Source organism: Lachnellula hyalina (assembly GCF_007821495.1).
Source record: "Lachnellula hyalina strain CBS 185.66 chromosome Unknown contig00138, whole genome shotgun sequence".
Classification (NCBI taxonomy): Eukaryota; Fungi; Ascomycota; class Leotiomycetes; order Helotiales; family Lachnaceae; genus Lachnellula; species Lachnellula hyalina.
This window is the reverse complement of record NW_022157252.1, coordinates 24252-51071: the sequence shown is the minus strand read 5'-3', so window position 1 is coordinate 51071 and position 26820 is coordinate 24252. Positions and strand designations below refer to the sequence as shown.

General features: G+C 48.0%; 8 protein-coding genes across 8 annotated transcripts; 6 read left to right on the top strand and 2 right to left on the bottom strand.

The window, feature by feature from the left end:
- Nucleotides 1-87: 87 nt before the first annotated feature.
- On the top strand, nt 88-823 carry nicF_0 (Maleamate amidohydrolase; the record flags this gene model as incomplete). Its single annotated transcript, XM_031151789.1, has 2 exons — nt 88-621; nt 692-823. 2 exons carry the CDS (start codon nt 88-90, stop codon nt 821-823), a joined length of 666 nt encoding a protein of 221 aa, XP_031003050.1.
- A 732-nt stretch (nt 824-1555) lies between these two features.
- On the top strand, nt 1556-2855 carry LHYA1_G006855 (AB hydrolase superfamily protein; the record flags this gene model as incomplete). Its single annotated transcript, XM_031151788.1, has 4 exons — nt 1556-1875; nt 1953-2002; nt 2061-2283; nt 2408-2855. Coding segments are annotated over 4 exons (1041 nt in total), but the record flags the coding sequence as incomplete, so codon positions are not given.
- Nucleotides 2856-7618: 4763 nt separating this feature from the next.
- On the top strand, nt 7619-9522 carry LHYA1_G006854 (uncharacterized protein; the record flags this gene model as incomplete). Its single annotated transcript, XM_031151787.1, has 4 exons — nt 7619-8362; nt 8414-8785; nt 8835-8978; nt 9052-9522. 4 exons carry the CDS (start codon nt 7619-7621, stop codon nt 9520-9522), a joined length of 1731 nt encoding a protein of 576 aa, XP_031003048.1.
- Nucleotides 9523-10162: 640 nt separating this feature from the next.
- Nucleotides 10163-15129, bottom strand: FUM19_1 (ABC transporter; the record flags this gene model as incomplete). Its single annotated transcript, XM_031151786.1, has 8 exons — nt 10163-10919; nt 10981-11377; nt 11499-11548; nt 11629-11792; nt 11853-12163; nt 12273-14020; nt 14079-14860; nt 14902-15129. 8 exons carry the CDS (start codon nt 15127-15129, stop codon nt 10163-10165), a joined length of 4437 nt encoding a protein of 1478 aa, XP_031003045.1.
- Nucleotides 15130-17548: 2419 nt separating this feature from the next.
- LHYA1_G006852 (Lipoyl synthase, mitochondrial) lies at nt 17549-18832 on the top strand (the record flags this gene model as incomplete). The annotated part of the gene is made up of 2 exons (XM_031151785.1): nt 17549-18509; nt 18558-18832. 2 exons carry the CDS (start codon nt 17549-17551, stop codon nt 18830-18832), a joined length of 1236 nt encoding a protein of 411 aa, XP_031003046.1.
- Nucleotides 18833-20340: 1508 nt separating this feature from the next.
- Nucleotides 20341-22208, top strand: mtr_7 (N amino acid transport system protein; the record flags this gene model as incomplete). The annotated part of the gene is made up of 6 exons (XM_031151784.1): nt 20341-20560; nt 20617-20636; nt 20863-20932; nt 20974-21073; nt 21133-22044; nt 22127-22208. The coding sequence occupies 6 exons, from the start codon at nt 20341-20343 to the stop codon at nt 22206-22208; spliced, it is 1404 nt and encodes a 467-aa protein (XP_031003044.1).
- Nucleotides 22209-24184: 1976 nt separating this feature from the next.
- Nucleotides 24185-24967, top strand: secA (Protein translocase subunit; the record flags this gene model as incomplete). The annotated part of the gene is made up of 1 exon (XM_031151783.1): nt 24185-24967. The coding sequence occupies one exon, from the start codon at nt 24185-24187 to the stop codon at nt 24965-24967; it is 783 nt and encodes a 260-aa protein (XP_031003067.1).
- Nucleotides 24968-25165: 198 nt separating this feature from the next.
- FCK3_0 (putative glycosyl transferase) lies at nt 25166-26395 on the bottom strand (the record flags this gene model as incomplete). Its single annotated transcript, XM_031151782.1, has 1 exon — nt 25166-26395. The coding sequence occupies one exon, from the start codon at nt 26393-26395 to the stop codon at nt 25166-25168; it is 1230 nt and encodes a 409-aa protein (XP_031003056.1).
- Between the last annotated feature and the right edge of the window lie 425 nt (nt 26396-26820).

Sequence of the window (26820 nt, the reverse complement as noted above, 5' to 3'; positions counted from 1 at the left end):
ATCCGAACGACCTTTAGATATTGTAATACTGCCGTCTTTCAATCAATTATCTTAACCTACTCTTGAATCAAAATATTGTCCACCACCATGGCCGATCTCGAGTACCCCCCAATGGCACCTAGCTATCAAAGCGCCCATTCAAACAGCAAACTAGGCTGGGGATCACGCCCCGCGTTAATGCTAATCGATGTATGTCGCGCATACTGGTCCGACGCATCCCCCCTCAATCTGCTAGGAAACCCCGAAGCCGCAGCATCGCCCGATTCCATGCGTCGGCTTCTCTCAGCGGCGCGCGCCAGCAACACGCCCGTGCTATGGGCGCAGGTGAAGTATAACAAAGGCAGCATGCTGGACGGGGGCATGCAGTACAAGAAATCGGCCGGGTGTAACATCTGGCAAGAAGGCGACACGCGGGGAATGGATGCGTGGCTGCCGGGGCTGGAAGCGGCGGCGGAGGATAGTGTGGTGTATAAGAAGAATCCGAGTGCGTTTTTTGCTACGACGCTGAGCGCTGAGCTGCAGATGCTTGGTGTCGATACGCTGGTTCTGTGTGGGGTTAGTACGAGTGGATGTGTTAGGGCGACGGCGCTGGATGCTGTGTGTCATGGGTTTAGACCGATGGTATGTTTAAAGTTGGGATTCTGTGGAATGGATATCAATCAATGAGTTATGACTGATGAGGTGCGTTTAGGTGGTTGGATCTGCCAGTGGTGATCGATCTCCCGCCATTCAAAACGCGACGTTGCGTGACTTGGACGCAAATTACGCGGATGTGGTATCAGAAGAGGAAGCGATCTCGAAACTACTAGCAGGATGGTCTTGATGAAGAATTGTGTTATCTTAGGAAACCGACCCAATATATCAGCACATGCTAATCAAGTCCTATTCACGCTATCAAACTCTGATTGTAAGAAGGGTGAACGTCGTCAAGCAAACTTATAAAAGTCTTCACGGAAGAGAGAATGTTTAGTTTACTCGTGTAACTATATTTCCACTGCCCGTTAAAAGTGTTCATCTAGCTCATCAAGCTTCTTTGGTGCTACCATCTTGTGGAATAGGACTTAGCAAGCAAGACTTTGAAGGATTTCAGGAAGTAGATGAAGCAATAGCAAAACCTATACTCCTCTGATCATTATTACTTAAACAATATACATAAAAAACGAGACCAGAGAATATTAAACTAAGAATACAAAACTTATATAAACAAGTCAAATAAAATACAGCTTTTACATTAGAAGATAACTACTAGCACACGCTCTAAATAAAACATCATCAATTGACTGATAATAGAGACAGACACGGGGCCGCTGTCATGAAAGTGGGATGCTAGCCGGTAATATCCTATCCAGAGCGCGTGCCTGACTTCAACAGCATTGCAATGAACGCGATAAGAAAATAAGAGGATCTAAGGATCTGGAGATCTCATATATTCCCTCTTAAAGTGACGAGAATAAATCCCAGGCATACTAATTACCATAGCAAGATATCTATCTCTTCGTCCCTTTTTAATCTAAAACCTTTTCCTTCTCTAAAACGGGACCCACCTCCCCCAAAAATGTCCTCCCTCCCAATCCACCAGCCCATCCACCCCTCCATGCGCCCCCGTCTCGACGCGCAATACATCGCGTTCCACGAACAGCATTTCCAACACCTCCCCACCATCGAAAGCCAGCCCTGGGATCCCGCATGTCGCAACGCAGCAGCGGCGTCGAGCGTCGGACGGGCAGCGAAGGTCGATGTGGGGAGTGTGAGGGATGTGGTGGTGAAGAGCGAGAAGGGGTATGGGAATGGGGGGATGATTGAGATGCGGGTGTTTACGCCGGTCGGGGGAGGCGCCGAAAGGGGGGTGGCCGGTGCTGGTTTGGTTGCATGGCGGTGAGTGTCTGTTTATTTTTTTTTTTGATTCTGATTTATTCTGGTTCTGGTTCTGGTTCTTATCGAACATGCTCAAGCTATGCGAAAATTGAAATCGTAACGGATGATTATGATTATCATTGTGGTGGTGATAGATTGCAACGGAGTAAAAAAACGGGTTTCTGATGATATTGTGTGCGGTGTAGGTGGATGGGTAGTAGGAGGATTGGATAGCGAAAATCCGTTTCTAACGCTGGTCTGTCGGGATGTGAAATGCGTGGTCGTGTCGCTGAACTATCGCCATGCTCCTGAACATCCGTACCCCGCTGCTGTAGACGATGTTGAGGATGGTTTGAGTTGGATAGCGAGGTTTGGAAATAAAGAGCTGGGGGTTGATACCCCGAGGATTGTGTTGGGAGGTTTGAGCGCGTAAGTAAACTCGTGTGTTTGTTTCTGCATTCCTTTCCGGTCCGTTAAGGACCATTAAACGGAACTATCTTATGTTGTGTTATGTTTTGTTATATAAACTGACATACATGCTAACCCCTATCAGTGGCGGAGGCCTGGCAACCATCCTAGCCATGAAAGCCAGCCTTCTTCACCCACCGCTCCCAATAACCGGCCAGCTTCTAATCCTCCCCGTAATCGACAACACAGCCGGCATGTCCCTCCTCAACCCTTCCCCTTCCTCCACCACTTCATCAGATCCCTGGCACCCCAACCTACACGCCCCCTTCCTAACCCCCTCCCGCATGCTCTGGTACCGCAAGCACTACCTCCCCACCCCCACGCACGCATCCTCCTGGACCGCATCCCCGAACCTCGCGCCCAGAGGCCTACTAGCCGCGTGTCCGCGCACCGTCATCGCGATCGGGGAGTGCGATTTACTAGCCGAGGAAGGGCGGAGGTACGGCGCGTTGTTGAGGGGGGAGGGAGTGGCATGTGAGGTGAAGGAGTATAAGGGGGCCACGCATTCGACGTTGATTCTCGCGGGGTATGTATTGTATATTTTGCTGTCATTATCCCTGTGTCCCTTTCTTCCTTTCGGGGTTTGAGGTCGGCAAGGCGAAGTGAGGCGAAGAGAGATAGGCTGACGAGATTGAATGTTCTGTAGGGCGTTGGATATTGGTAAACAGTTGGCGGAGGATATGGTGGAGGCACTGAAAGATATGTTTTCTAGACAGGAGGCTTGAGGGAGGTTGAGTTGGGTCAAAGCTTAGATGTCCCTCAAAAAGACTTTGTTAATATACTACTTAATCGCTACATCTCGTTATACCATCTCTCAATTTTCTCACCACAACCAAAAAAATCCTAAATGTAAATCTGAATATAAATCAATACCTTGCCTTCAGGACTTTTCCCTGAAACCACAACCAGAACCGAATATTTGCCGCACAAGGTGAAAGCTGAACTGATACATATGATTCAATTTATTTTTTATTATAGACTACGAGTATGCTTGCTACCCCTAGTGCCCGAAAGGAAAACAGACTAGCAAGCATAACGACCATAAAGCAGGTCATCTTAATACTCGAACTCCACGCGAAGCTCAGCCAGAAACAAAAGTGCAACAACTCATTCATGGACACGCGCAAGTGACAGCAAAAGCTTATTGCAAGCCTTTAAGGTATACCGCAAATGAGGAAGTTATAAACAACCATCGAAACGCCCACTCAAAGGCCGACGCCCGTCAAGAAAACACCAGGATTGCTACTGGAAGACCGAGAAGAAGTTTCAGTTCCTCGAAAAACACCCCTTCTTCGCAACTGAGGTGGAGCGCCCCAGTCCTCTCCAAACAGACTTTGATTGCCTTCCGGCGTATCATCAATCTGGTCGGGATCCGCAGTGACCCATCCACTGAGTGCCTTGCGAGAACTCAGACCTTCCGTGGCGTAGGAGAGCATAGTGCCAAAAGCAGCGTTCATGATGGGAACCATAGCTTTGGCGATAGGCATCCTCTCAATTTCTTTGACCGTGTAAGGCTTGTTATGAACAGGGCCGGGACCCACGTCTGTGTTTGGCGAGGCGTTGGATCCATATACAGGGCGAGGTTTGTGGTGCAAGTCTTCGAGTTCAGTAATGTAGTCGTCGCTTGTCATGGTCGCAAATCGTCGTTGACCATTATAGAAAAAGTCGTCAATATGATCTTTCTTCTTTTGCTCTTTCTCAGCTGGTGTGCCACTCAGGTTGTCAATATGCTTCTGGGTATTATAAGACAGTGGCGTGTAGGTTCCATTCATGTTACTGGGGATACCTTGCGGGAAGTACTGGACGACTGCATCTGGAGGAAGCGTATCAATGACCTTCGTCGGGGCCACAGGATTGTGTGTAGGTCCTTGCGGATTCTGTACGACTTGTCCTGGAGGTAGAGATGCTTGACGATTGAGATAGATGTTCTGGGTTCCATAAGCAATGTAATTGTTGGCCCATGGCGATTGCTTCTGCGCATTGAATGCGTCATAGGCGGAGTTGGATTGAGTAGGGGCCCAGTTGATCTCCATTTGTTGCGCTCCTGGCCTATTGGCGATGCTATTCTGTTGTCGTTGACCTGGAGGACCTGCGGTGAGTGGCTGTGGGTAACCGGGACGAACCATGAGACCAGTGGCTGATTGAGACGTGGAACTGCCGTAAGCACCAAACAAGGGGTTTATTTGGCTCGTTGAGGATGCGTTGAGAGGTTCGGGGAATTGGTATGACAAGTTCAATTCGCCACGCATGTTCCGTTGTTCAACTCTAGGGTCGGCTGGTTTCTTTGGACTACCGCCGAATCGTGGACTGGAAGAGGTGCTACGATCTGCTTCTTGATTAGTGTTTGTGCAATTCAAGTATAAAGAGAACTTACATAGCGGATGCCTTTTGACAGCACTGTCTTGACTGGGAATTTTCGGCAGCTCTTGTTGTTTCTGAAGTTCCCGGAACAGGTCCAACGTGTTTCTTCGGCTATTCTCCCTGGAATTGAATGGTGCAGCATGTGCAGAAAGTCTGGTGGCTGATGATAGGGTGGATGTGCTTTCTGATCTCAACGATTCACATGGCAAAGTCTGGGTACTCGGTCCGCCTTGCACAGTACGCAAGATTTCCTTCTCCAGTTCAGTCATTTGTATTTGCTCCTTAGGCGCGTTTGATCGAGAAGACTGCGAATGAGATGGGAGCGTCGCTAGCGGTGCATAAGTAGACTGAGCTGCATTTGGGCTCCTGCCAATGTGCTGGGCGTAGGCCATAGAATTAGATTGGTTAAGGCTAGGCGGAGGCCCGCGAGGTTGATAGTAGGGTTGGAAGCGTGGTCCTTGAAGCATGGAGATCAAGGTGGCTCTATTCGCGCCCTCACGCTGGATGCGTCTGGGTGCTGAGAACTGTGGCTTAACATTGGGATCGACGAGAGAACCAACAGTGGTATAGGTAACGGGTTGTGGTTTGATGGTAACGGGTTCAGGAGACTCTGAACGGGGAGCAGATGGTAGATCCGGGTCCCAGTCCAAAGAATCAAAAGTATCGGCTCCATAGTTGTCCTCCCTGGCCTCCAATGCCTTCGTGCCGTGAGACATTGCCATTTCGATGGTGTTTTGGACTTGGTTTTTCGAATCCTCCGTGACCAACGTGTCTCTATCGCGAAGACCTGCACCAATACCTGTTCCCAGATCGGGAAAGGTGTCGTAGTCGAAGTCCAAGCGTGCTTGAGTCGGAGTAGGATCAGGATCCAAGTGGCTCAAAGCACCAGGACGGATGTTCTCTTGTTTCTCGTCAGGGGTCTTTATTATTGTTGCTTCACTCTTGGTGGTGAATTGGCGAGGGGTATCAGTCTCGATGTTTTCAGCCTCGCTAGCGGATCCCGACCCCGATCCAGAGACCGAGAAAGATGCGTTCAACACGCCCATAGAACCCTTTCTATGGGTTTTGCTGCATTTTTTCTTTGGTGCAAGAATTCGAAACGTAGCACGGGATTCGAGGGTTTCGTGTCTCGAAGGGTTGTTGTTATGGTTGTTGTTGTTGTTGTCGTCGTCGTCTTCATTAGAGTAGTAGTCAAAACTACCACCACTGAATTTTTTGAATGAGAACATTTTTGTGCGAGGTATCGTAGCTTTAGCGACTTGGAAATGCAGATAGATCTTGCGAAGCGGACGAAAAGTGAAGTGAATTGAGAGACCTGATTTAAACACGCATTGTAGAAGTTATAAATGATTTGCAGCGCGATTGATCATCTGGAGAGAAGCAATGCTAGAAGGTGCGTCCCTTTATCGAGCCTACCTTTGTTGACTTCAAGGCAAGACAAACTTTCCTTCTGGATGAGACTTTCAACTGCAGGCACAATCCAAGACCATGGAAGCTGCAATTTAGTGATAATTAGGAAGAAATTACACTTCACCTGTCCTTCTACCAGATAGCTTCTGATAAACAAACTGCAGCAGTTGATAGTCATCCCAATCACAACAGTTCCCCCTAAACCCAAGTTATCCTATCACCTTTACAAAATGAAGAGATTATGCAGCGATATAGTAGAGCTCGCACTGAATTCTGGCATGGCCTTCAAATTGTTTAGGAAGGCAAATATGACTTACTTAGATCGGTGAAAACTGGCACAAAACATTAACCTATAATTTGCCACATTTCACCTACCTGTATTGAGCATCAAATAGATCTTAAATGGCATGTTTGGATTTTCAACCCTCAAAGACAACCAAGGAAAGCTTTCAAATGCCGTGGAAAGGTGCAGTAGAACGAACAAAAGTTTAAAAATGGCAGCAGGCATATCTTTCATTGCAGGTCGGCGCAACCGGAAGATGCTTCTTTTTGAAAAGCTGCCATCTACGAAATAGAAAACCATGGTATGTACTTGATGTGTGCAATTTCGAGGGTTTGCTGAATGTAGGTGAAAGCAGGAAGTGAACTGTCGTTGACGAATTCAGTGGGTGGGGTCGTGATTGTCCCGTGCTGAGCTAAACGCAGACGGGATGAGCTCACCCGCAAATAACGGGAACCTGGTGATGCTACTGGTCTTTGTCCACCGCACAACTCGACCTCAATCGTTTCACTCGCTTTTGGAATACTACCGGAAAGTGACTTGAGTAGACAATAGAGGACTGGAAGAGTCTACGGGGTAGAGTTATAAAGTCATGTTCACGTGGGGTAATGTACCCATTATGGACTAGCCCCTTTTCATGTGAACCATTTCCGATTTGATGCAAACAGCGAACCCCTTTAAGTGGTGACGACAGCCTGAAAGTTTAAACTAGAAGTGGGTGACGACAGCCTGGAAGTCTAGATATTAGTGACAAAAATAAGGGGCTATGCAGAACCTGAAAGGCCTATATATCCAGCGTACTTCTCACTGTAGAACCATAGTCGATTTAAGCATTTATACTGAAGATACAAGCATTGCTACTGTATCACACAGCCTAGAAACCACAGGTAGTACCTATACTAGCGCCTTTTCATGTGGACAATTTCCGATTTGATGCAAACGAACTCAAAAAAAAAAAAGACGTCTTCAAGATGACATCACGCATCTTACGCCTAGTCACTACACCCGTGATCTGTTCCATTCCATACATATTTGTATTTGCATTGTATGTCATAAAGCAGATCTACGTTTTGGTTGTCTCAGATTGATTTAGTGACGGATAGTCGCAGGCAGAATGGAAAGGCGACAGCATCTAATTGAATAAAAACCTTTTACTGGAAGGACACGGAAAACTACAAAAGCATTTTGATTCCATTTTGTTTTCTTTACTATCAACAGAAGCAAAGATTTGTTAGTTGTTTAAATATGCCCCTCAAGATGAGGACAAGCAGGCCAAAGCCTACACTTCCAGACCCCAGTCCCTCACTCTTTAATCCACTTCTCCCCTTCAACCAAGTCTCAAATATCGAGAACAAAGTATCGGAACTGCAGATTGCGAACAACAAGCCTTCCTTCCTTTTCTCTGATATCCCATCTTCTACTGCTTCCACGAACATCTTCCCACTAACGCCTACCGGGACCCCGATGACGAAGGAGATGGAGGAAGAGAAAGCCTTCGAAGAGCATATGGGGCTTCTCACCAGGACGGAAGGGAAGCAAGAGCTTGGGGATGCTATCACGGCGCCGATTTTCACCATGCCGGTCCTTGAACACGTGAGTAGGCGTCTGGCGAACGAAACCGAGAACCCATTTGCGCAGTACGGTCTGCTGGCTGGGGTCGCTCGTGGCTTTGAAGAGACCACTGATGTCGAAGTCGATGCCATGAACGCTGACCCACGACTTTTCTTCAACATCGCCAGTCCGTCTAGCACATTCATCTGTGGCTCCCAGGGATCTGGCAAAAGCCATACTTTGTCCTGCTTGTTGGAGAACTCGATGTTCCCAGCCGTAGCAAATCATCTACCCCATCCTCTTACCGGGCTTGTTTTCCATTATGACACGTTCATATCCGATGATGGAGGCTCACCTTGCGAGGCAGCGTTTCTGTCATCGAATAAGGGAGTCAAGGTTCGAGTACTCTGTGCCCCAACCAATATTGCTACCATAAAGGTCAGTCAAACTACACCCCAGCATACCTTCATCTACTAACAAATCTCCTAGTTGGCGTATTCTCAGTTCAAAAACATCACGATTGAACCCCTTCGAATCAATCAAAGCGATCTCAACACGAAGAGAATGCTTGACTTGATGGCAGTGACTTCAAGTAACGGCCCCATACCCTTGTATGTACACACTATATACCGGATCCTTCGAGTTCTGCGAGAAGAGCAACAAAAGACAGGTAGCAAATTTGACTATGTCCTTTTCAAGAAACACGTGGATGCTGCCAATCTGTCACCCGACCAGCTCAGACCTTTACAGCAACGTCTTGATACTTTGGAGAGTTTCATGCCAAAAGAACAGACATTCGCCCCGCATTTAAAGGGAAAGGGAAAATTGAGACCCCCTACGGGTAATGATTGGACCCCTAAAGTATGTTACCCCATAACTAAACTCTCACTACCACAACTAACATATGCAGGCCGGTACTCTCACAATTGTCGATCTCTCATGTCCATGTGTTACGCCAGAAGGAGCATGCGCACTGTTTAACATCTGCCTCAGCATATTTCTCGAGAAAAGCACATCCGTCGGCCGAGTCATCGCTCTCGACGAGGCCCATAAAGTAAGTCAGCCAGCCCCATCCCCCTTCCAAAACATACCCTATGAAAAGCCCACTAACAAGACATGAAATCCAGTACATGAACGCCTCCTCCGAAGCTTCAACCCTCACCGAAACCCTGCTTGCCACCATCCGCCTCCAACGCCACCTCGGCGCCCGCATAATAATCTCCACCCAAGAACCGACCATCTCCCCCGCTCTGCTCGACCTCTCATCCGTAACCATCGTACACCGCTTTACCTCTCCAGAATGGCTCAAGACGCTAGAAGGCCACCTGGCTGGCGCAGCCTCAAAGCTACTTCTCCGCACTGACGACACCGAGGGTGGCGAACAGCAGATCAGTATAGCGACGAAAGTATTCCGCGAGATCATCAAGCTGCGAGTCGGTGAAGCGCTGCTGTTCTCCCCCAGTGCGGTTATTGGAGTTGATGAAGGTGCTGGGAAGACTGGCGCGGATGCGCTCCAGAGATTGGGCGCGGGGTTTCTGAAGATCAGGGTGAGATCGAGACTCACTGACGATGGCGGCAAGAGCGTTATGGCGGTTTGAATAGTTAGGGTTTCTTTCTGTTGGTTCATTGGATGGAATAAATCTTGGTGTTCTGGTTCGTTGCGCATATGGGAGAAGGACGAACATACACTGTAATTGTAGACGATTGGAATTTGCAAGCTTGGCGTTTCTGAGCATACCTTGAATATGAAGGCGACCAAGCCTGGCATTAGAACATGAATATAAAGTCTTTGCACCCCAGTAAACTGATGGAGTGGGGAGAGCTCTATTCGGACACAGGTATATACTAAAGCAGGAGGAGCAGCAAGAGGTTCTTTATATTACATGGCAAGATTAGAAAGTTGTATGTCTTATGACAACCTCATAATACTACAAATTACATTCTTCGAGCTCAACCGACGACGGCCTCGACAATGTGCTTATTACAAAAGCTACCTATTGCCGACCGGTTCTTCGCTAGTAAGCTCGCACTCCCAATTACATGTACAGCCAATTAACGACTATAATTATAACATGAATGGTGTCGATATATAGAGCCGGATCACCTCCGCTCCGATCGAGCTGAAGATGATTAGCCCAACTCATCGGAATTGGACCATACTGGAAGGGATAATACATGGTTAGAAGTGAAAGAAGTGCCGCCCTTTCAATTTCGTGTTCTATCAACAACTTCTCGTCACTACTTTCTCCCAGCCGTCACCAAATTTGCGAACTTGGTTCCCGCTGTATCAGCCAGTACCAGTGGATTCCCAACCTCGACTACTTCCCCTTCATCCATCACAACAACTCGATCAAAGTCCATGACCATATCCAGCCGGTGGCTTACGGCAATGACAGTGTAAGCCTTGAACTCGGTCCTGATGGTCTCGCTTATGAGGCGTTCCGTGTCAACGTCAACACTTGAATTCACCTCGTCGAGCAACAGGATCCCGCCTTCTAGACTCTGGCCCTCTGCACCCAGCTTCTCCGTCCGGATACGTCGCCTCAGTACTGCTCTTCCAAGCGACAAAAGTTGTCGTTGCCCAGCGCTGAGCGTTCCTACACTCATACCTGCATCTATACCGCCTCTCTCTTGAACAAAATTCCAAAGTGCAACAGATTCGAGTACAGCTTGGCATTCCCTTTGAGTTGATACGCCAGACGGGTCCAGGTTAGTTTTGAAGGTGGTACCGTCGGGTAAGAATACGGATTCCTGGGGCACCGCGATGATATGTTGACGCAGTGTAGATCTGTCAACCCTGTGGAGTGGTATGTTGTCTATTATTATGTTGCCTGCGGTGTCAGGGACAGGATCGAGGAGTTTGAGAAGCAGGGCGATAAGGCTTGACTTCCCACTTCCGGTCCGACCGCAGATAGCAATTTTCTCGCCTGGCGCAATGCTGAGATGAATGTCGCGGAGGGCTAGACTGGATGTGTGGTCGTCGTTGTTTTCCATACTGCTTGATCAACATCTCAGCATTTCTCTTGCGTGATAAGGGTAGTATATTTAGGACTCACCTGTAGCTCGCGGAAACACCCTTAAACTCCAACGCACCGCTGTGAGGCCATGACTCAGGAGGGAAGATTTGTTCATCCTCTCTGTCTTCAGGCTTGACAGTCTCGTTGAAGGTCTTCAGTCTAGCTACCGCCCCAATGGAAGTTTCTAGCCTGGTATAGTAGATAACAATGCCTGACAGGCTCTCTCCAAATCCCATAAGGGTGACTAAGGAAGCGCCCGCGAAGCCAGCGCTAGAGTGAAGGCTGACGGCAAGTGTTGTCAGGACCGCGGCTATCACCATGACCACCAGGTCGAGAGCAAGATTCAACCACTCCTGAATCATGACCAGGAGATATGCAGGTCTCTGACTCGTGTCTAGTAGATCAGCGTTCTTTGAAATGTCTTCTGAAATAAAACCTATTTGCTCCTTGTGTTAGCGGTGAACGCCATTCAAAGGTACCCACACAACGCCTGCAACTCCAGCTTACTCAACCTGATTCGAGTCACGATATTAAGAATAATTTCTTTAAAAACTTACCGAAGGCCCTGAGAGTGACAATTCCCCTAAAAGTGTCAAGAAAATGAGTGCTAGAGGGATATAAGTCAGCAAGGCTCCCGGCGGCACACGAAATGGTGTGAAGTATTTCAACAAGCAGTGATAGACTTACTACAAGGGGCTCTTGGCCTCGAGATCCAGCAGCCTCAGCTGTTTGGATGTCTGAAGGTAGAACTTTCCTATAAGGTACAGTACGGCGGCAAGAATCGGGTAGCTGATAGCCAAGTACGGAGACGATGTAAGCATTACAGCAGCTTGCCCGATAGCTAGTGATAGCTGTAAAAGTTGCTTATCAGTGGCAATTCTACGAAGCTCGACTCCCAATTGAGGACTTACACAAAATAGAGTGTTCAGTACTGCCTCTGGCAGTTCTGTGTCAATCAAGTTCAGATCCTGTGAGAAGAGGTTCGTGATCACACCAGTATCTGTCTTAGCAAAGAAGTCCAAAGGAGCCCGGATCAATGTTCGCAAGATATCCTGGTGAAGATTGGCACCTGTTCGTTTAATAGAGACTACGAAGAGTAAGATGCCAAGGAGAAGTAGCGAAATCATGGCACAGATTTGAAACACTGCATAGATACCAGCATAATATGCGTTAGAGTGGACAGGATGTCCCGTGGAGATGTCGTCAGTCCAAAATGTGACCCCTACGAGAAGAAAATGTTAGCTGGCGTTCAGGTAGAGTCGAGATTGCCTCCAAGTTTCCGTCATGTCTATCAAGTTGCTGACTGTTTTCGTGACTTGAAGTTGACTTACAAACTGTTGGGAAATTCGTAAAGAACCCCCAGAGAGCAGCCGAAAATATACAGCAAGCGGCCAGCATCCACCCCATACTTCTGAGGTAGTGTCGATATACCGTCGTATCCGCAACAGGACGCAATTGATCTGTATCTCTTGCATGGACAGCCGGAATAGGCATTGTCGCTTGAGGAAGTTCCAGATGCGGTTCCTTCTTGCTTGTCTCCACCGCTGTCGATGTAGTTTCCTTCGATATATCATCGCTGCCCAGTGAGGCATTCAGTCCCAATCCCTGTACGTAGCCTTGTCCAGCTATAAGGTTATCGAAGCTACCCTGCTCGACTATACTGCCGTTTTTAAGAGCTATGACATGATCTGATTTAGGCAGATACTTGACGCTATGGGTACAAAGCACAGTGGTACAGCGTCTCCTTTTGAGAAGGCCGTCTTTCCCAAAGACTTGCGTAAAAACTTGTTGTTCGGTATCCGCATCCAAGCCGCTGAAGATATCATCTAACACAAGTAGATCAGACTGCAGATATAGAGCGCGCGCAAGAGAAACGCGCTGCTTCTGGCCACCGGATAATGTTGTTCCATCGGATCCGACGTTGGTCTCGTCGCCTAACGGAAGCACAGCGAAGTCAAACTCCAAGGATGTGGCCTTTATGACCTCGATGTATCTGTTCTCGTCGAGAGGAGAGAATCCTATAATGTTTTCCTTGATCGTTCCGTTCCAGAGAAAAGCAATTTGATCGCAAAATCCAACTCGAGGGATATTGTTGCTTAGACAGACACTTCCTTCGCTGAACGGTATCTCTCCAAGTAAAGCTTTGCAGAGAGTAGACTTCCCTGACCCAACTGGTCCTACAACCATAGTAAGCTCAGACTTCGTGATTCGGATGTTGATGTCGTTTAATGCCATCTTGTCTGCCTCGTACCCAAAGCTGCCGCTTTCAATGATAATAGCAGAACCGGCCGAGTCTAGTGTCGGTCCAGAAGAAACTTCCATGTTCGCTTTGGGATCATCTGAGGTGTTCTTTTGATCGGCCAAGAAACGACGAAAGTCTTCGCGACTTTCACACTCCAAGAATGCCTGAATTCGGCCTACACAAGCCAGACCAGAAACAATCTCAGGCACGGACTGGAAGATCTGTGACAATGGGTTTGTCAAAAGGCTTAGGAACGAGAGACTCGTGAATACCTTCGTGGTATCCAATGTCGCATTTGTGAAGGCAAGAGTCAGCGGTGGGCTCATCAACATTGGAGTGTAACCAAAGACCGCTGCCAGAAGGAGTATCTTTCGAAATCGAGCTCCGGATGCAAGCTCTTCCACGCGGAGCTGTTGCACATACTCGCCGATGGTGGAAGAAAGGCCTGAAATCTTCAAGTTCTTCATACTAGCGATGACTGTGGCTGTTAGTCCGACACGCTTCTGAACTCCGGCCATCCAGGACCTTTGCGAATCCCCCGTGAAATTGATAAGGATACCCAAGAGAGCGAAACAAACGGTAACGATTCCAATTGGCACCAGAAATACAAGATCCACTCGAATATATAACATCCATCCGGCCAGAGCAACCTGAATAAATCCCGCCCATACGTTGTGTATCATTCTGAACCCTAACTTGATTCGCTCGATGTCGGTGCTCATTAGAGTGAGGGCAGCGTTGTGATCCTCAGCTCCCATGCGAGCCTCGGTGGCTTTGATGAATGTTTCGGTGACGAGTATCGATCTTGTCATAGCACGCATTCGATGATGGGGGTACCTTGTCAGCGTATAATTATCAGTGTCTAGGTGCTTTAGAGTGTCGGGGTTCAATTTACATGCAGAGAGCCGTGGAGAGGGCTATGCCGCCGTAGATCAATATGCTTGCCCCAATCAAACCATAACCAACATTGGCGGAAGCCTCCGGATTTCTGAGATGGTCCAGTAGCTTTTCGATCAGGAATGGTTGACAAATTGCGAATCCCAGTTGCGCCAGACGTGCCGGGACTGGAAGCAAGAGAGGGGCTTTCAACGTTTTTATCAGTACTTTCAAGAGCCCAAACTTATCCCCTTTCAATTTCGAGTAGTCCATATTCTTGGAGAACTTCTCGTGGAGAACTTTGCTTTTCAAAGTGGTATCGAGTGGATACAGGTCATCCAGCGTAAGCATCTTCTTGTAGCCTCTTAAAAACAGTTTGTTGAGCCAGAAAAAAACGCCGAGAGAGAAGATGCTACTTGTTTCCTCAGGGCTGTGACTTTTCTCGTCCCAACATACCCATTTAGATTTCGGCTTAGCTTCTAACAGCAGCATTGCGACTTTCAAAGCCACCGAAGCACTGAAAAGGCTACTGTAAGTGCGCTCGGGTTTGCCACCGGCCAGTAAGAAGAGCGTTCGCACTTGGGCGACATCCAGTATAAGGGTCACAAAAAGATAGCTACTCAGAAGCACAGAAGGTCTTGGGCTTCTACTATGGTCTACCATGCTTAACGTTATCATCAGTATGGCCGTCACAAATTTGAGAACTGAGGAAGCCACGAAAATTCCGTTTGAATGGAACGACCCAAGCGCGACCAGGATGAGGAGTGCGAGCTCGACTCCGACATATGTCATAATAGTACCCTATGGAGTGGAACAACAATTAACATCACATTACATCCCACCTGAATTGAACGATAGAGGGCAGGAATTTGTACCAATTTAATGAGCTGGAAGACGGGCGCGTTGACGATAGCGGGTTTCCGTGCCTGAAAGATAGTGCGCCATACGGAGGATACTATGAACAGTGCAGAGGGTATGATGGAGAAGAACAGCTGCTCGAATGGTAGATTGAAATCGAAGCTGCTCTGATTCATCTGAAGTAAACCACCATCGCCTTGGGCGAAGGCCATCTTCGACTACGAATGTGGACCGCAACAGGCAGATGCTTCTTAAAAACAATAACAAATATGTCGTGAAGATACTGTGGTAAGTAGGTATAAAACGAACAGCAGGAGATGGCTGGATTATGGTGGAGGTTATAGTACAGTGCCAGAAATCCTCATCTTATTAAGTACCTGCCAATAACGGTCAGGCTAGTTGTATCCCTGTGCCTGTTGTAATTAGCTGCTTATATAAGCATAACTGCTCATAAAACTGGTCATCGGTTTTCCGGTTATATTGTCTTTTCTCTATACATCAATCATAATAAATGACTTTAACTTCTTACGCTAGCTTCAAGCCTTATTCCATCGCATACTCAATCGTTCGTATTCTAACAGTGCCCTATAGGGGGCCGGCTAGGGTGCTCTTTTAGTAACGGATTGGGCGTCCAGTGGGGTGGGTGGGCTACTGTACACGCGCACGGCTCTCCAGATGCAGCAGCCGATGCGACCATGCGGCGGTCTCAAGATTTCCACCACAGAAACCGGTGCACATGGCTCCTTGTTGTAGCCTAGAAGTGGATACACACTAGCAGTAACGCTGTAGCCTGCCAGGCTACAGCGGTTGCCTATAGGCTTATTAAGCTGAAGGCCCTATATACACAGCGTACTTCCCACTGTAGAACAGCAGTCAATTCAAGATCCTTACCCCGAAAAACGACACTCCTTCCTGAGTAGGGAATCGTTATTTTCGAGAATATTATCAAATTCCAAAATCAATCAAGAATTAATAAATTGAACATCATTGAAATCATGCATCAATGCTCATTACGTAGGCGTAGACTGAGCCTATTTCAGCTATTATAAGACCTACCTAGATAAATATTTACCTGCAAGTTACTATTATATTTTATAACCTACTAATTGTAATTATAGCACCTCCCTCTACACCCTAAATGTTGGTACCAACGAATGACTCTCAGTATATTCTGTCTCAAATTTCTTTCCTTAAGTCAACTTTGGCATTCAAGATGAATGGTGTACTCTACCTCTAGGCATCGCTAGGAGGTAGCATTTTTTCTTCTTCGTAGTTCTATCAACCACAGTTCAAATGTCGTCCTCAACGCTATTTCCCAGTTCTTGGAGAATCATGCGCGTCTAAAAGACTAAAAGGAGAATAGTAGCTCGATAGCGAGTCGCGCAGCTGGGAATTCCATACCGAGTTGTTTTCAAAGGGTGCTCTGTTCTGCTTTATTGTATGTTTTCCAAAAAGGACGGTGTTGAAATACCTCTGGGGGTGTATTTGTAGAAAATACGAAATCACATGCTCTGCTTCCGGTTTTGAAACCGTGATTCAATGGCCACCGCAATTGTTCTGGTCTTACCTATTCACACCCCAAGGGTCCATATCAGTTAAGTGGCTGGTCAACTTCATAGCGTATTCACAACTGACCGGGACAGGGGACTTCAAAACTAGAGAAGCTGTATATGTTATCATATCTATAACTGGTGTAGTTTGATGGGACAAGCATAAGCCGAATAAGTGCTCTGATGCGTGAATTGGACTACGGAGTAGAGAGTACATGTTCCCCTTATATCGTCATCCAGGTTATGTGTGTAACAAAATCAATGTAAACAATTTGCTACACGGCTGGGAGGTTTGCCTTTCTGAGGCTTGATTGTGAGTTAGCAGTTTGTGTAGAATTTGGATGGATATATACTGTGGGATGTGATGATGAGAATATACTAGATGTTTTTCTGGGACCAAATATGAGTTTTAGCTTGACACAAATGTTCCCATTGTTTATAAGGAGCAATACAGCATAAAAGCTTGTGTGAGCAATTGCCCGAGAAGATGGCACTTGGCTTCGACATGGAGCCCATAACGTGACTCCTGATCGTGAGACCTATTCTGTAGATGCCATCCAACCAAGATTTCTTTGATACCCGCTTGAACACCGCCTGGGCAATAGAAAATCTAGCTTTTGCAATGGGCTTCAGGCTGCGCGGAGTAAACAACATGAAGTTCTGCAAAATCACAAAACACGTATTGCGTATCCTATATTCTAGACACCTCGCAGCTTCATTGAGCCCATACTAGGGCCTGCAAAAAGACCAGCTGCAGGACGTTGTTCAAGCCACGTCTGAGGCAGTCTAAGCAAAGAACTGGGTATTCAAAGACTTCTTGAGATTATCTACACACTGTAACAGAATTTTGTTGGTCGCGATACTTACACGATGACATTGGAGACTTGCAAATGAAGAGAGACAGAAGATGTGCTTGGAAATCACAGCGAATTGTTTGGGCTTTAGTTCTAGTCACGTGGACGCGGCAAAACGCGGGTTGGAGCGGCCATCCGTTTTTCGGCGGCTTTGAAGCTTGGCAAGACAAGATGTGTAAATATCTATATCCTCATTCAACACCATTGAACCAAGAATAGCATCCAAGATGGCCGCAGTGGCTACGAGATTCCGGTGCTTGAATGCACCGCCATTACGGCAAGCATCCCGCTCCTTCCTCTCCGCATCTTCAACATCCTCAACATCCTCTCGAAGTTTCGCCACCATCGAAGCTTCACCTCCCGAGCCAGTCACAAAAAGACGCCCTACCTACTTCAAAGACAAGCTCAATACCGTCCCATCCTTCACCGAATTTGTTGGCGTGAAGGACGAAGCGCTTACTCCCGAAGATGCGCTCGAATTACGCACTGCAATGGTTGGGCCCGCTGGGAAGCAGAAACAGATTACGCGGTTGCCGTCGTGGTTAAAGACTCCAATTCCGGACAACTCGAACTACAAGAAGATCAAGAAGGACCTGCGCGGTCTGAATCTACATACCGTGTGTGAAGAAGCAAGGTGTCCGAATATCTCGGATTGCTGGGGAGGGAGCGATGCGAGCGCTGCGACGGCGACCATCATGCTCATGGGCGATACGTGTACGCGAGGATGCAGATTCTGCAGCGTCAAGACGAACAGAGCTCCCGCACCGCTGGATGCTCATGAGCCGGAACATACCGCCGAGGCACTGGCGCGCTGGGGTCTCGGTTATGTGGTGTTGACGGCTGTGGACAGAGATGATTTGCCCGATGGTGGCGCAAGACATTGGACGGAGACCATCATGAAGATCAAGCAGAAGAAACCCGATATGCTGGTGGAGGCGTTGACGGGGGATTTTGAAGGAAATTTGGAAATGGTTAATATGGTGGCGAAGAGTGGCTTGGATGTTTATGCACATAATATGGAGACGACCGAGGGCTTGACGCCGTATGTGAGGGATAGGAGGGCGAAGTATAGGCAGAGTTTGACAGTGCTGGATGCGGCGAAGAAGGCAACTCCTGGATTGATCACTAAGACGAGTATTATGCTCGGATTGGGTGAGCAGGAGGATGAACTATGGCAGACATTGAAAGGTATGTTAAATGCACAGAACTCGATATTTACTTGCTAACCCGAAATAGATCTCCGAGCAGTTGATGTCGATGTAGTGACTTTCGGTCAATACATGCGACCTACGAAGCGACACATGAAAGTCGAGGAATACGTTACCCCCGAAACATTCGAATTATGGCGGCAACGCGCCCTAGACCTAGGCTTCTTATATTGTGCAAGCGGGCCCTTGGTGAGGAGTTCGTATAAGGCTGGTGAAGCATTCATTGAGAACGTCTTGAAGAAGAGGAATGGTGTTACTATACTTGCGGACGAGGCAACCGGTATGGAGAAGGCCGTTGTATGAAAATGGAGGTTAAGGCGTGCTTCAACGCACCCTTTAGGAATAGATGGTTACGATAGTTGTATTAAAGGCGTTCCAGGAGGACGATGGATGTTAGAACATCGAAGACATAGATATCATGACAAGGACCGCCGGCAATAAATCTGCGAACAACTTCCAAGCCTCATTTAAGCCGCCTCCCGTCACCTGTGTCCAGCCCAAAGTTCTCCCAAGTTGGATATCCCAGTGTCCGTTCAACAAATATTGTTGCCCGGGCGTTCGTGGGCCACTGCTCTCTGAGTGGAGTTTTACAAGCCTTCCCCCCAGCTGGATTCTGCATATCATCACTTTCTACACCCCAGCACATGCACGTCAGGTGTATCCTATCCTACCTACATGCTCAAGGCTTAGCGCCAATCATAGTACCGGCACTTATTGCTATCCTGACGCTTTTATTCGTACTAAGTTGAAATCGGCCCTAACTTCGCGGCCATTACTTGTGCATTCCAGCCCCAACTTCGACATCAACACCGTTCTGCTCACTTGTACCGACAATATCTGCGGCTTGTTTGAGACTAGTGAGTGACCTTTCGAAAGTTTCTTTGTGTTGAACTTGGTTTCAGGGTTTTTTGTATTGTAGTAGGGGTTGGGGTGTTGGCTTACGCAGTGCACGTGTGTTTTTATCAACTCCGGAGTGATGTATTCTTTTGAGGGTCTGGTTTTCAGCTGACGGATTGGAAGAAGCTCGACTACTGGGTACTGATCGGTGTGTTGTCTTTGGACTGAACAAGATGTTGGGGTAGGCAGGTGTTTTGCTGAGCCTCGATGTTTAGCCTCCATCCAAACAACGGATAGCTCCGCTTTGACACCTGCCAGACGTTTACACTCAACTGGTTCATGGTATTTCATTCACTTCATACATTCGCGTTTTCGACTGTTAAGTCTCTATGTCACTATGCCTTCTCTTTTGTGTTTTATGATCCAAGCAACGAAATGTAATGGATGTTCCAAATGAGCAATAGGCTGTTCATGTGACTCGAAAAGTGATTATCCTAATCATCCAGTCCATGGCCCGAACACTTCATCTTAACCTCAGTTGCGGTAGTAAAGTTAACTGACATCGTCATTCCCCCAATCTAGCCTTCCTGGAGTTCTTAATTCTGTTAGCATGTCAATTCGTTGGCGAGGCTCTTGGAAACTCGGGACCTAAGGCAGACTAGCCTCCCCCCGGACCCCTAGTAGCGTTCTTAATAACACCAACATTGAGGCGGACAGCCAGCCGGTCGTGTATTCAATGATAATATCCATATGACGTTTATCATTTACATCAATGATCACATGGGACCCAAACGAGAGCCCAGATGCCAGTACAGCTAGTTTGAGTCCGAGAGATTTCGACACACAAAGTCAATCCTGCGTCCTGATTTTGTTCAAAATATCTCTCGTTCTCTTTCAATACGTTCATACGCTCCCCCAATCCTCCCTCGTCACGGAAACACCCATTACATCCAAATTAGCGCCGAATCTTCACGATGATACCCGCTACTAGGGAAACCAACAGGCCGTCGCCAAGGCCTGAATTGGAGGATGGAGTGAAGATTCTAGTCGATATTAATGAATCCTCCAGGGAAAGTAGTATGTCCAAGACGCCCGAAGGAACCAAGGAACTCCAACAGTCACACTCGCAAACCGAGAAAGATGTTTTTTCTGAGGAGGGTGGAGCAAACTTTCGAACGTTGAGTTGGCCGTACGGTGGGTCTTTTAACATCCATTTTTTTCACTGCTGTTGCTGACCCTACCTCACATAGCTGCTGTCATATTTGCGAAAGTAAGTTCAATGCGTGTCGTGAACGTTGGGCGTGCTTCCTAACACCCAAATCCAGATGACAATTGGTGTCGGCGTACTCTCAATTCCTTCCGCGATGCATACTTTGGGAGGTGTGGTTGGCTGCCTTTTTATCCTCTTCTGGGGTTTGCTCAATACATGTGGGTTTCAATCTGCCAGTGTCTTTCTGGTTTCATTGATCCGCTGCTAAATTCAATTACTATTACAGATGGAGCATACCTCTTCGGACAATACAAATTGGCACATCGCTCAATCCACAGTTGCGCTGATGGCGCAAGGTAAGTGTACTTCTGTCGTCCCAGAGTCCTCTACTGACAAGATTGGACTAGTATCGTGGCTCGTGACTGGAGTGGCGGAAACCTGAAGTGGGTAGCTGCAACAAGGAACTATGCTGAGTTTACCTTTATTTTTACTTGGGTGTAAGAGCACTCCCTTGATACCTATCCATATAATCATGTCATTCTAACATACTTTTCAGTGTATGTGGAGGAGTCACAAAATTGGCATTCACCATCGCGCTCAATGCAGTTTCCAGCCACGCCATGTGCACTGTCGCTTTCGGTGCCATTGCCTACTTCATCATTGCTTCCGCCGCAAGTATTCCAAAGCTGAAGGACCTTAGCTGGATAGCCTGGGTAGGATTTGCTTCCATCGTCGCCGCCATCCTCACAGTCGTCATCGCCGTCACCCAACGCGAACGTCCAGCTGCCGCTCCCCAGACCGGCCCCTACGACCTGGGCTTCAAAGCGCTCCCTCCTGCGGGCACCACATTCGCCGCCGCATGGTCTGCCGCACTCGCGATCTTCTCTTCCTCAGCCAACACCCCGGCATTCCTGCCCGTCATCTCAGAGTTTAAGAAGCCTCAACACTACTTTCGAAGTGTTTACGTTAGTATGGGCTTTATCAATGCCGCCTACTTCTCCCTGGGCCTAACCATGTTCGCCTACTGCGGTAAATGGATCGCGAGTCCCGCCCTAGGCAGCGGCGGCCCGACCATAAAAATCATCTCCTACGCGCTCGCAATTCCGGGTCTCGTAGCCGGCGCAGTCATCACGATCCACATCGCCGCCAAAACGCTATTCGTGCGAATCCTGCGCAACACCGTGCATCTGGAAGGAAACACCAGGACCCACTGGTTCGCGTGGTTCGGCTGCACGTATGGCCTCGGGCTCATTTCGTGGCTTCTGGCTGAAGCGGTTCCGTTCTTCAACTCCCTCGTGGCGCTGATTGGGGCTCTGGGGTTCGCTCCCTTGGGTGTTTGTCTCCCGGCGCTCTTCTGGTTCCATATGCATCCTGGATACCGACGGGGCACGTGGAAACAGAAGACTGCGTGGGTGTTGCATGCTGGGATGTTCGGTGCTGGACTCTTCACACTTGTTGTCGGGACTTAGTGAGTTTTTCTGCATTCTGACAATACTCACTCAAATGAATACAATTGGACGGCAAGACTAACCAGCGAACCCCCTTTTCAGTGCTGTTATCAACGAGATTATCGACCAATATAAGAATAAGCAGGTTGGAGAAGCGTTTAGTTGTGCCGATAACAGCATATGATACGGTCGAAGTTGATATTTGGGTTGGGACTATTGAAAGGTAATGAACGAACAGGAACAGATATTACACCTTACGATAGTTCTTCACATAAGCTACGAGTATTGAACTTGCAGTCTATAGTTCTGGAGATCCGCAGGATATATATGAGGTGCTTGCTGGCAAGCATACCTGGGTAGAGAGGGGAGATAAAAATGTTAACTCTGTGTATAATTTGCAAGGCGTACTTGATATTAGGCGGCCATAGTTTTCACTCACGCGGTGGAGAATGACCACTATTATATACAATATAATACACTTTACGATCAAATACACCACTAGTTCTTTCAATACCACTTAAGATACAACTGGCCTATCGGGTGACTTGTATCAAAAAACGTCTCTTGAGGCGACGGCGGAGCATTTTTAATCCTCTCCTCTTCTATCTTCTTCTCTTTTATCGCGCTGTCCGAGCCATCCCAGATCCCGCCGAAGTCAAAGAACTGCGGCGTGGGAGGAGTAGTAGCGCTATTGTTGAAACCCACCCCCGCGGAGACGCGCATCTTTATATAGTCATCTCCAAAGAACTTCATTGATAAGTAGCATGTGCCGTTCGAGTCCTTGATTTCCACAGCTTTCCGACTTGCGCGTGTGGGGAGGCGGAAAGGACCGAATTTGCATCGACCAGTACCAAAGTTTGCGTCGCCGTATACCGGCTTGTCTTCTGAACCATTTTCTTTCTGCAGTTGTCGTGAGGCGCTGTCGTTGTCGTCTTCTTCGTCACGTTTGTGATAGAATTTTATTGTTTTCCGCGGGGCATTTTTAGGACTGTTGTCATCGAGGTCTGAGTAGAATTTGTTGGTATGGCCCAAAGAGTATAAACTGAATGGCTTATCCACGACGTTAATTGTAATCGCACCGTTCTTCTTCTTGGCTGTCTTGAAACTTTCATACGCGGCGTCCACCTCCTCTTCTCTCTCCTTCTCAGATGCGATTCGCATTTGCCTGGCCTTCTCGGATGCCTGTCGACGCTGCTGCAGGTCTCACTTCCGGTCCTCACGCTGTTCTTTTATTTCGTAGTAGCAATCGGCATCAGAACCCTCGTAGGACTTCTCCGAAAATGAATCCTCGTCTTTTTCGGAATCCCAGCATGGACATTCGCTATCCACCGGGTCGCCACAAATACACTCACGCTCCTCTTTCGGCGGCGACGCTTCTTCCAGCTCAGATAGATCTTGGTCAAAGTCGGCAGGTCGGGCGTCTCTGTTCTTGGTGTATTCGATGCCGAGGATGCGGTAGTACCATGATGGGAGCTCGCGGCGCGCCGCCTTTTGTTCGCGGTGGTACTTCTGTTTCTCCGTTTTTTGGCGAGGCTTCTCAACGCGACCAGCTGTGACTCGCTGAGAGTTAAATCCGCGGGTTCCTTTACCCATATTTGGGCTTCCGGGGAAAAGAGTAATGGCTGGGGAAGCAAAAGCGTTTGTTGAAGATTGTCGCTGTTAGACGCGTCGTTGAGTTCACTGTATGGCCTATGCGTCTATTCATTTAGCGTGTTGCCTGGGCAACGATCGCTATGGAATACTGTAGGAATAGGAGCCTAAGCGAGCCCCCTTTTAACCCTGTAACGCAGCGCAGTAACACATTTCTGCGGCCAGTACCTCTAAAGGCAATAAAGCTGCAAGTTCTGCTGCAAACCCAGCTGTAGGCAGAAGACAACTTATCACATTAGAGATAAGATACAATTTGCACCATACACGACCACTCGTTCGTGTTGAGTTTAGTATAAAATAATATCTTAATTGGTACTGGACCACAAACCCGCTGTAAACTAAAGATAGGTGAATAGATTGAAACCCCCTAAAATCTCAACCGAGGAGGTCTGTGCGTTTTAAAACCGCAGTTCTCAACCCACACCGCCATCTCAGAAACGGCGGCTTTGGAACTCACGAAAGCCTCTACCTGGAATTTAAGAGGCAGACTACATTGTATCAAATCTCACCATGGCCAATCTGCCCGGTGGTACACATGTTCTCTCCGGCGCCGAGGCACAAAGGCTGCGCACCTTCTGCACCTCCGAAGTCTGGACTGAAGCAGACCTAGACGACTACTCCCACATCGTGCGTGGACCCACATCAAGCGTGCGCGCCGATTTCGAAGAGAGATCCAGCGTCGATGGCATTGAGAAGACACGCCAATCACTTGCCGACATCCACTACGGCCCCACCAAAGTCCCCCTCTTCAACTTCCTGCTCCAGCTCACTCACCTCGACCCGTACAACCGGCTGCGTTACCTTGAGACAACACGCTATCTCGCGCTCGAGGCAAAAGTACCCGTCGATTCTACGGATCTGAGCGGTACCACAACCTTCATGTATGCCATTTCCACTAAGCCGTATTGGGATCGTGAGTTTGCGGATATTATGGTAGAGGCTGGTGTAGCTATTAACCATCGGAATCGCTATGGCTGTGTTGCTGGGCATGATATTATCATGGCAAGTGATTATAGTGCGAAGGGGAAGAAGAAGACGGTGGATGCGCTAAGGTACTTTATAGAGAAGGGCGGGGATGTTAATGTTGCTGAAGGGAATGGAATTACGATCCACCGGATGGGTACATCTGTCCAGAGATTGATTCCTGAAATTGGGTTGCTGTTGAATGGCGGCGGAGGTGCTGGTATTTCTGGTAGCACATCAGGTGGGTTGGGTGGGAAGAAGATTGGGAGGAATGACCCCTGCCATTGTGGTAGTAAAAAGAAGTTCAAGACTTGCTGCGGTAAAAATTAGGGATGAATTAGTCAATGCAATCTATTTTTGACCCACGAGAGAGATAATCAAAGCCATATCACCATACCTTCTGTCACCGATGGCTGCGGGAAAAAAGATCAGTGTGCAAGACCAGAACAATTCGATGAAGCCTTGGCAGGATATCATCACAGTTTGCCATCGATTTCTGCATCTAAGGTCAATCCAATAATCTTCTATTCATTTCTCTCTCAACAGAGGCCCTCTTTTGAAAGGCTCAACCACTTGGAAATCCATACGGGGTGGGATTCCATCCTGATTCCAATACATTGTACCGTGTCTCAGCCAATGCGCGTAGGTTCCCTGCACATTATCAGAACCATCATGCTTCCTCCACAACGAGCCAAGCGTCGCTCCCAGCATTCTGAGAATTATGCCGTGGGCCAACTTGAACCCGAAGCTCTTCTGGAGACACGCCTCGACGATCTTTCTTGCCTCTTCCTGCTCAGAGCTCTCTGCCTCCCCATCCTTGGCAAGCGATAGAGACATCAGACGAAATGCCTTCGTGCCGTCCCACGCGGTCATCTCATTGATAAGTTGCGAGCCAACCATATACTCGATGGCATAAACCCTCTCAGCGCAATACCTAGGTCCATCCCAGCCACCTTCCGCGTCAATCAATCCCATGACCATTGACATGACTTGGCCTTGAGTGATATAGTCCGACAACATTCGGCTAGCCTCCTCTGGGCCATACTTCTTGCCGTTCTCCTCGAAACTCAGCGTCTGGCCTAACAACGGAACACCTCGCAGCAACGGGCTACTATGCATCCCCTCCGTACTTGCCTTCCCGTCATCAGCCGCCCACAGTTCCAAGAAAAGCTTGTGGCACCGTGCGAAAAGCGGATTGTCGCGACCAGAAGCGAGGAAGTAATTCGTCAGACTGCGCTCATCAACACCACCCATGTTATAAGAAAGGACATCGAACGGGGAATCGGGATTCCCAACCGTCTCACTCCACATACGATCCAAGTCGCCGAGTTGCATCAAGCCTACATCAGCGTACACGCCTCCATACTTGAGAAGGAGCGGCCATCTGACGAGATCGGAATTATGCTGAGGGGCGTAATCGCCACCAATAGTGCCGTCGACAAAGGCACGGGGAAAGGTGCCCGGATCGGCGATATCGAGGAAATTGGCAACGTTGAGGGGCGAGGATGGTAGTCTGTCCATCACGCGTATTACCCATCCTTGGGGGGAGAACCTTCTATGCCAGGCGCGTATGTTGCGTTGGGTGTAGGGATGCATGTTTTGGAATCCGCTGTGCCAGAAAAACCAGACGTTCTTTTCGTCGGTGACGGGCTTGGGGTGGAGGAGATCATGGTCGACTTCGGAGTCGGAGCGCAGGTCAAGCAGGTGCCCTGGAATAGCATGCATCCCTTTTGGCATGGAATAAATTTTAGTGTCCATTGTTGTGTGTTGGTCTGAAGATGTGTTATTGAGTACTGGCATTAATCTCAGAAATCTCGGACTCCGATAAATTATGCAAGCCGTGAAGGATACACAAACAAGATTATGTTTGAATTCTGGGAATGTGGTTGAGATAGGATAACCAAGAGATTCGAGCCTTATATAATCCCCTTCAAATCATTATACTCTTGGTCGTTCTCCTTACACAAACCGTAACCGACAAGGTAAGACTCGTTATGAGTGATTTTGATGGGCGACTGATGTGACCAATAGACATTCTTCCTGTGCCGTTTCTGACTCATATGATTGGTACTGCAAGTTTATACATTGTGGCGGTGCGCATATGATAGCTACGCAAGCGGGAAAAAGATATACCCGAGCCGAGTGAGACAAATATCTGATTGTGTATAATCTGCTAGAAAGTT